This window comes from Cydia splendana, chromosome 6, assembly GCF_910591565.1.
Source record: "Cydia splendana chromosome 6, ilCydSple1.2, whole genome shotgun sequence".
NCBI lineage: Eukaryota > Metazoa > Arthropoda > Insecta > Lepidoptera > Tortricidae > Cydia > Cydia splendana.
The window spans coordinates 2,634,948-2,644,516 of record NC_085965.1 but is presented as its reverse complement, the minus strand read 5'-3'; the positions used below and the strand labels follow the sequence as shown (position 1 = coordinate 2,644,516).

The 9,569-nt window shown below is 39.3% G+C and overlaps 1 protein-coding gene across 1 annotated transcript in view; it reads left to right on the top strand.

Moving 5' to 3' along the window:
- Positions 1–3,550: 3,550 nt before the first annotated feature.
- The window catches only part of LOC134791330 (transcription initiation factor TFIID subunit 1), a 53,691-nt gene continuing 47,672 nt past the window's right edge, over positions 3,551–9,569 (top strand). The window contains exons 1-8 of the mRNA XM_063762346.1: positions 3,551–3,902; positions 4,222–4,289; positions 5,148–5,386; positions 6,380–6,506; positions 6,944–7,125; positions 7,878–8,049; positions 8,500–8,676; positions 9,284–9,408. Coding sequence (XP_063618416.1) covers positions 3,683–3,902; positions 4,222–4,289; positions 5,148–5,386; positions 6,380–6,506; positions 6,944–7,125; positions 7,878–8,049; positions 8,500–8,676; positions 9,284–9,408 — 1,310 coding nt within the window. The 5' untranslated portion in view covers positions 3,551–3,682. The remainder of the gene's footprint in view (positions 3,903–4,221; positions 4,290–5,147; positions 5,387–6,379; positions 6,507–6,943; positions 7,126–7,877; positions 8,050–8,499; positions 8,677–9,283; positions 9,409–9,569) is intronic.

Below are 9,569 nucleotides of genomic sequence, written 5' to 3'. Positions count from 1 at the left end.
TGAGCGAGATGTATAGAAAGTAAATTACGTTCTCGGCGGCGTTTATGTCAGTGACAAACTGATGGTAACCGTACAAGTGTCGCTATGGTAAACTAAGCTAGCAAATTGACACTACACAGATAATGACGATCGACCGGCTAAAACTCCCGTCAGTTTCTTAAAATCACAATGTCACTTAAAGAAAAAGAACACGTTTTTATTTTTAGTTAGCATTATGGCTTTGAGTTTTAAGCAATACCGTGATTATAGGTATAATGTCACTTTACTTATTTCAAAACGTTCAAAAATGCAATTAGTACAAGTGTCCTTAAAGGGAAAAGTACAATATTGCTTAAAATTTGATTTTGATTTTGATACCATATTATAAGTTCAAAGTGACATAGTACGTATAGATACACTATTTCTTATGAAAATTGACGTACTTACCATTGAATCTCATAGCAAACCGTCACTAAGCAAAAAATTACAAATTTCTTCCTTTTAATGACATTGTTCCTATGAGGCAGGCGCCTATTCCCTCTATTCGCCATAACGACATTAACGCCCTCTGGCGGTTCTAATAGAGCTAGGGCCATAGGTGTCTTCGTATTGCGTGCGGTACGATTATATGAACTAGATGGCGTTACTAACTCAAAAACCCCATTTTTCGGATAATGACGTTATGTTTCTCAAGGAGCGATATGAGTATGAAGGTTTGTATCAATATGGTATCCTTATGAGGTTTTCAGTCTCTGAGTAGGATAGGTGCATCAAACTGTTTAATAATAGTTTTTTTGTTTGAATTACTGAGTTTTCCTGAAATTTATAGAGCCTAATTAAGCGATTGTAAATACGGGGATACAGGAAGATTGCGAAGCGGTGAGAAAATGAAGTCTTGACTGAGGTGATAGGTATTTTGAATATTCGATATTTAAGTAATGTATTATATTGGGGCAAGTTTAAGACTGATTTGTGTACATGTAACGCGACTCTTAATAAATATAGCTTTCGGACACTGAGTACCTGAGCTTCACGTTACCTAATTCGTTTTTCGACTAAACAGAATGTCAGCTCTAATACCTAAAGAGAATTACGTGACCATACCCTCCATCGTCAGCTCTTTACAAAGTTACAAACTTCGCGCCAGTTCGCGCTTCCGCCGTTTTATACGTTGGGCTGCCAAATACCCTCCATAGTCAGCTCTTTACAAAGTTTCAAACTTCGCGCCAGTTCGCGCTTCCGCTGTTCTATACGTTGGGCTGCCAAATACCCTCCATAGTCAGCTCTTTACAAAGTTACAAACTTCGCGCCAGTTCACGCTTCCGCCGTTCTATACGCTGGGCTGCCAAATACCCTCCATAGTCAGCTCTTTACAAATTTACACTTCTCGCCAGTTCGCGCTTCCGCCGTTTTATACGTTGGGCTGCCAAATACCCTCCATAGTCAGCTCTTTACAAAGTTACAAACTTCGCGCCAGTTCGCGCTTCTCCCGTTTTTACGTTGGGTTGCCAAGTTAAAATAAATTGTAATACGAATTATTCGTAATGTGTTTTTATTTCCTTAACATACCCATAAAACAAAAATTATAAATAACAATCAATACTAAACATAGAGACATAAATATTGAAAATTATTGCTATAAATATTTATTCATTTATTTTTTTAAACAATTTTTAAAAATGCCTCAAACAGCATACGCCAACTGACGGATGATGACATGACCATTCATTTCATTCGTTCAATTTCTTTCGTCTAAAGCCCCCTCCAGACTATGCGCGTGAATCGCGGGCGAAGCCGCGAACGCGAGTGTGGAGTCGATTTCGCTGTCTGCGAAAATCGACTCCACACTCGCGTTCGCGGCTCCGCGCCGCGATTCGCACACGAGTGTGGAGGAGGCTTAACGCAAGGGCCCAACGTTTTCTGTTCTCTTTCACGTCGCAGCAACTAGTATCATTTCTCTCTCCTCGCTCTTTTAAAAATGCCGTTTGTCAAAAAAGGACAACCATACTGTTGACAAGGTGGACTTCAAATCAAGTGTTGCCTTTCTTGATGCGCCCAGGCTGTGTATGTGTGCGTAAAAGCGTATATGTGTGCTCTTTTAGGGATGTGAAAAGTCGATTTTAATCATGTTATATATCGATAAACGCTACACAGCGGAACGAAATAGCGTTGAATTGAAGCTTCAATATCTTCGTTAAACATAAACATAATTGAAATGCTAATGGATAATGAATATATTATAATATAATAATATAATTCAATTATTGCGGAACACCTATTTTAGGACGTGTTCATGTATTTTAATTAAATATCTGAACTTTCCCTTGGTTCCCTGCTGGGGCGTGACTATAAAATTGTGATCTGATAACCACAATAAAGAATAAAAGCGTTTTTGGTAATTTTAGGTATCGTTAAGCCTTTGAAGTAAAATTAAAATTGCAAGAAATGTCGATAGTTTATCGATATGACTTTATCGACATGGCTACAGCAACGTGGGCCTCATTGTTAATCGTACACTAAACAAAAGTGGCAACAGTGACAGCTCGCTGAGACACCGTCTCTATATATTATAAGTCTATGGTCTAACGTCAACGTCAAATCTCTATTCACTCGACGCAGTGAAAAGCAAAGAATTATATGACAAAGAACAACTGTCAATCTTCGAAAGTGTGACCAAAAATGAAATGCAAGTGTGTGCGTAAATTGTCTATGTGAGATCAAAAATAGTGATGTCATGTTACAACATATTAATAATCTGTCGATGTTTGATTGCTTTATCGACTACTTTTTCAAATGTGTTATTTTAAACGTTAAAATTCTACGACATTATGACGTATAAATAACACTTGCACTGCGTTTGCCATCAAAATCGTTGCAGACTTATCTTAATGTAACTCTTACTGTGTTGGAAAGTGAAGTTTAAGTTTACCGCTATACATGAACACCTTCAAAAAGGTATAACAATCGTTATTATTTGAAGTCGGTTATAAAAGCTAATATCTTAATGATGTCTTGTGAAGAAATAATTACATAGCTATTAATATACCGACAAGTTATCGATACTGTCATGTGAACATTTTGTCAAGCCTTAGCGTAAAGTAACAGATTATGTTTTTACACAAAATATTTTAAATTATAGACTAATATGATAAAATATTAGCACACAAAGGAAGAAAAACTTATAATGAACTGTATAAACCGGCTTCTTACACTTTTTACGCTGTTAATTTGACAAAATATCGTTATGAAAATTTCGCTCGGAATATCATAAATCCTCTGAAATGAGTATTTGCTTGGACTATTTGGCCCTGTGACACTGCAATCCGGCACACTACAAGACACCATCTTCACTGAATTACTTTATTTAATACTTTTCGTCCTAATCCGTGTATATTTTTTAATTTGAAAATTACCGTGATAAGCTCTTGGCCGTCCGCGGCCGTCGTCAAACTCAAAAGTGGTTACGTTTTCTCTTTGGTAGTCTGACTCTTTCGCACTCATGGGATGTTCATATACGTGATGGCTTCCCTTTTGCACACTTCAGCTGTCTGTCAAGCGCAAGCGAATCCTAAGTCTATGGTGAAAAGAAGCTACACTCATAAAATCATATTTATTTGGTTTTACACTGTTATTTCCCACTATTTTCGTGTTTCATCTATAAACGATGTGTAAAAGTGTACTATAAATCGTTGTTCACGTAACCATGTGCGACAGCGACGATCCCGCCGACCAAGACCGCGGTGGCGTCGACTTGACCGGGTTTCTGTTTGGCAACATAGATGAATCGGGTCAGCTGGAAGACGATGGATTGCTTGATGGGGACTCCAAACGCATGTTGTCTTCACTCAGTCGCCTGGGGCTTGGCTCTATGCTTTCTGAGGTGCTGGAAAATGAAGAGAAAGTGAAAGAGGAAGAGGAAAAAGGTTTGTGAATTATTTTGGATTTTTTTCAATGAGAAACTCTAGAAACAGTTATATTAAGCTAGGTTTTTACTTGAACAGTCAAATCTAGTGTAAAAGGAAACCTTGTATAGAAATTTCTTCCTATTGTGAAAAAGTTCATAATAGATTGAGGAATATGTGTTGTCTGTAGATCAAAGCCCAACACGGAATGGTAATGTTTTAATTAGGGTTCCGTACCCAAAGGGTAAAATCGGGACCCTATTACTAAGACTCCACTTTCTGTCTGTCACCAGGTTGTTACTGATTGTAATTTTAATATTTGTATTTTTCTTGATTTCAGATTACACAATTAAAAGCCCTTCTGCCGTAGACTTTTTTGATATAGATGATGTTGCGGAGGATGCTCAAGTAAGACAAAATAAACAAAGCCGTGCTTACAAAGCTGCAACATACCCATTACTAATACTTTCATCTGTTGTGATACTCAATTCTAACGGTTATTTAGTTTGCCTATCCTTCCATTAGCAGTACAGTTGAAAACATGATGTACTTACACCTAACCATTGCCTATAAATTGTAATACTTACAAAGCAATTATAATGAGTAAGAGTTTGATATACAAAACTTCTACTTACTCTATTTTTTGTATAACAATTTTTAGGCAATGAAAACTAGTAGCAGACATAGGATATATGTTACTATATGTCCATGGCATTGGAAGAGACCTATGCCAATAGGCACACCAGACAGCGTGACATTCTTTAGTATTACAACAATTTTTTTTAATAAACATTGTACCCAAGGCTTGGAAATAAATGGCTTTATTTATTATTATTATATGTCCCTGCCAAGTCTTATGTAATTTAAGCTTGTTGTTTTAAAATGAGAGTGTTACAACAATAGGGTACTGGCTTTTTGGTGGTGAGTTTTGTTAAATTCTAAGACTGGAACGGAACTACATAATATCACATCCTCTCCCTACTACAGGCTGAAGACACTAGTTCAACTTCGCACCACCACCACCAGAGGGCACTTTTTGTTTAGTATAAGACATCTATGTCAGTTTACAGATTTTTTTGTTAAATGTGACTGTTCATGGGCATCATTTTCACTATTTGACCACATCGCACCTTCTATACCACCGCATGATATCTAGATATCTACCACTATCCATTTCATCCTCATCTGCCACTAACAAACAGCTAATCGCTACACTAAATATCCTACAACTACAATTGTTCTAACATATGTTTGTGTTAACATTAGGAAGACACTAGTACTAATCGGGAAGCACCGGACACACACACACAGACAGAAGTTAAAGTGGATGAGATGGATATTGACACGGCTGTGTCAGTAGATGTTAAGAGTGATTGTCCACAGAGCGAAGAGAATTGGAAGGACAAAGAGATTTTTCAGCAGGAGGAGCAGAGGGCGGGCGATGATGGCTATGAGGGGGACATGGAGGGGGATGGGGGGCTTATGCCACCGCCTTCGACTATTCCGTAAGTGTTTTTGTATCTCCTTGCTCCATAGACTTCATTAGTCAAGGTGGTGATAATCTATATTCTCTCGAATCTTTTATACTACTGTATTAATTAAATTTTAAATTATTTTATTATGTTAGGTACGTACAGTCACCACACGGAATTGTTATGCCGTTTAAGGTTCTTGCTAAATTGGAAATTCTATAGCGTGAATATTGAACAACCAATTTAGCTAGGACCCTAAATGGCGCAACAATCGCGGAGCGTGATGGTACATATGCCGATTTATATTTAGTAGACTATCACTACTATTTTGATATATTTTAAATGAGGTTGTGATATAGTTTTGATATGTAAACACGATTGAAACATAATAATCCAGTGGAGAGCAGAGTAGGCACATTCTACAGAATCAAAAGATTAATTCACATATAAATTAAGATGTGAAATAAAACAAGTTAGAAATTTTATATTCACATGTTTGTTTCAACATTCATTATGAATGGGTATACATTGTTTTTTCTTCTTCTTTCTCATTCCCTCATTGCTGAGGTTCGCGACCACGTAGGTACATGTAGTTTGTCTCCATTTTGTACGGTTATAGCCATGAGGACTGCACGGCCTAGACATAGGGCCGTCTTAAACTATGCTGGGGCCCTTGGGCACATAAGAATTTGGGGCCCTTTTGGAAAGTAAAGAAAGCGAATTAAACTAACATTTTTCTACTATGATCTTTTTTTATTATGGGTAATCAAATATACTGTTACTGTCTGTCTTTCGGGGCCCCCTGAGGATGGGGGAACCCCACCCGCCCACAGGCCCGCCACCGTCTTTACCATAAGGGCACACGGGGCCCGTCTGGGCACGGGCCCCGTGTGCCCTTATGGTAAAGACGGTGACGGGCCTAGACTGCCGCCAGCCCACCTCTTCACTTCTTTTTTTAATTATTTATTTTACATATACTTGTTAATTAAACAATGTTAATAATATTTTTGAGATTTTTCTTTACAGGGACAGAACATTACGGACCCAGATATCAGAAAATAAGAAACTGGAGACACCGCTGGCTGCAATGTTACCTTCGAAATATGCCAACACTGATGTCACTGAACTCTTCCCTGACTTTAGACCTGATAAAGTAAGTTAACATTTATTTAATTACACAAACGGGTCTACCGCGATATAATTTCATTGTTTTTACCTTAAATTCCAACACAATGAAATTATATCGCGGTAGACCCGTTTGTGTAATTAAATATGTGCACAAAACGCGAGAGTTTAGTGTTATATAAGTTAACATTTTGATAAAGTAACAAAATAGGAGTTTAACAATATTGAAGTGTCTTCATAGGCGCCTGGATCAGTCACTGAACGACCTGACTTTAACTTACATTATTTGATCATGTAATGTTTTCATCTACCCTCAACTGGCTTAAGGAGCCATTTGAGGGTAGGTTCTGTTTACTTTTTTTTAAATACCTAAAGATACATAACATAAGATATATACAATCAGCGCTCAATTTCATGAATCAATCTATATTACAACATTAAGTTATTTCTGTATGTCCATTACAGGTTCTTCTTTTCTCTCGACTCTTTGGCCCTGGCAAACTGTCAAGTCTTCCCCAAATATGGCGCTACGTGAAGAAACGAAGGCGGCGCCGTCGTAGCGGCAGTACTAGTAGCGACACTCCCGCACAAGCGCCTGAAAACTATGAACCTCAGTATGCGAGTGATGATGAAGATAAACTACTTAGGTAATGTAGACCTTATGTACTTTCTGTAAGGTTTAAAGTCAAGTAGCAATTATTCCTCAAAAATGGCGCTAATTGAAGAAACGAAGGCGGCGGCGTCGTAGCGGCAGTACTAGTAGCGACACTCCCGCACAACCGTCTGAAAACTATGAACCTCAATATGCGAGCGACGATGAGGATAAACTGCTTAGGTAATATAGACCTTATCGCAATGCTGTAGGGTTTAAATTCAACTGCCAAGTCTGCGCGCAAGAAAACAAACCCATCTGCGCAGGGCCGTCTTAAACTATGCTGGGGCCCCTGGGCACATAAGAATTTGGGGCCCTTTTGGAAAGTAAAGAAAGCGAATTAAACTAACATTTTTATACTATGATCTTCTATTTACTATGGGTAATCAAATATACTGTTACTCTCTGTCCTCCGTGGCCCCCTGAGGATGGGGGCCCTGGGCACGGGCCCCGTGTGCCCCCTTATGTTAAAGACGGTACTGCATCTGCGTGAGAACTACGCAATACGCGAGCGACAAGGAAAAGCTACGTAGGTATACAGGCGATAGTAGACTTTATATCAGTGCAGTTAGGTTTAAACTCAACAAACAGGAGAAACGAAGGCGCTTCATCGTGAACCTTTGAATCGTTTGTATTTATCTGTCATGTTGACTTATGTATTTGTAAGAAAGGGATAAAACATAATTTAACTAAATCAGGCACGTAAAGTTTTATCAATAAGGGGGTATATGTGGCACTTTCTTACAGACCAATGGAAGAAAACCAGCAAACAAACAACGATAGCAACAACGCTCAATCTGGCGACAAGTCTCAACGCCCCACGCCCGCACATTGGCGTTTCGGGCCGGCCCAGGTGTGGTACGACATGCTTAACGTGCCTGAGACGGGAGATGGCTTCGATTACGGGTTTAAAGTCAAGGTATGTCTGTCTCACTCACTAGCGATCTTGTAGCATCGTCTGTTTCACTCGTCAATGAGGTGGTACAGTCAGCAGCAGAAGTTCCTAAGCGGGCCAGGTGTTCAAAATGATCTTGACGCGACTTTATTGTTAAGAGATTAAGAGTGTGTCAAGCTAATTTTGAACACCTCGCCCGCTTAGCAACTTCTGCTGCTGACTGTACGACGTAATCTATCTGAGACTAGAGAAGGCTTTGATAAGTCAAGGTAAGACACCTACCTATAGCTTGTGTTGCCCTTGTATACTTCTCTTACGGAAGGAAACATAAAACATGACAAAACTAGTAAAGCTGAAAAAATTGCCGATAAATAGTATATTAAATTAGAGTCATTACCAAAACAACACCTAAGCAACAACAACATAGACAACCACAACCATATAACATGGACCTAAAATTTGCCCTATTTCCAGGCCCAATCACCAGACCGCGAGACCGAACCAAAGGAGAGACCAGAAGAAGAGACCAAAACCGAACAAGAGGCCGCCGACAGTCCCGACAGTGGGTTTCCTGAGGACTCGTTCCTTATGGTGTCGCAGTTGCAATGGGAGGATGACGTCATTTGGGATGGTAGCGAGATTAAACATAAGGTATGTTCTTATTAGTATCGTATTGGTGGCAGGGTCGCCTTGTAAGGTTAGGCGTTAATGACGAAAAAGACCAAAAGTGAACAGAAAGTTGATAAGAGTCTTCACGGTGGGTTTCTTGAAGACTCGTTCCTTATGGTATCGCAGTTGTAGTGGGAAAATATGACGTCATTTGGGATGGTAGCGAGATTAACCATAAGGTCTTGGTCTTGTCTCTTATTGGTGGCAGGGTCGCCATGTAAGGTTGGGTTTTAATAGAGAATAATCGCCGGTGGCAGGGTCGCCATGTAATATTGGAGGTTATATAAAGTAGAGTTAAATGAGTGACTCGGGTTCGACGACGGTGCCTTACACACATCGACTGAAACCCCTTTTCTACCCTACCTATGTATTATCTACCCCTTTGTCTATGTATTATGATTACATAAATAAATATATAAACTTTAAATTTCCCGTTATTATATTATCCAAGGAGAATTTTTTCGTAGATATTGCCCTCTAATATGGAACATACATAGTTGTATAAAAATGATCAAATTTATTTATTTTTTTGTAAGACGTGCCTGACGTATTGTTTGTAATGACGTGGACCAATTTCGTTATATAACAGGTGCTAGCCCGGCTGAACAGCAAGAGTAACGCGGCGGGCTGGGTGCCGACGTCGGGGAGCCGCACGGCGCAGCAGTTCTCGCACCCGCGCCCGCAGCCCGCGCCGCTCCCCTCCAAGCCCACCACGTACGTTTACCACACTATACTCACACCCCCTTATCCATAAACGTTTACTAAAGTTGACAAGCCGATAATAATCGTTTGTCCCTTTCCGACGTATTGGTACGATGGAAAGGGACAAACGATTATTATCGGCTTGTCAACTTTAGTAGACGTTTATGAATAAG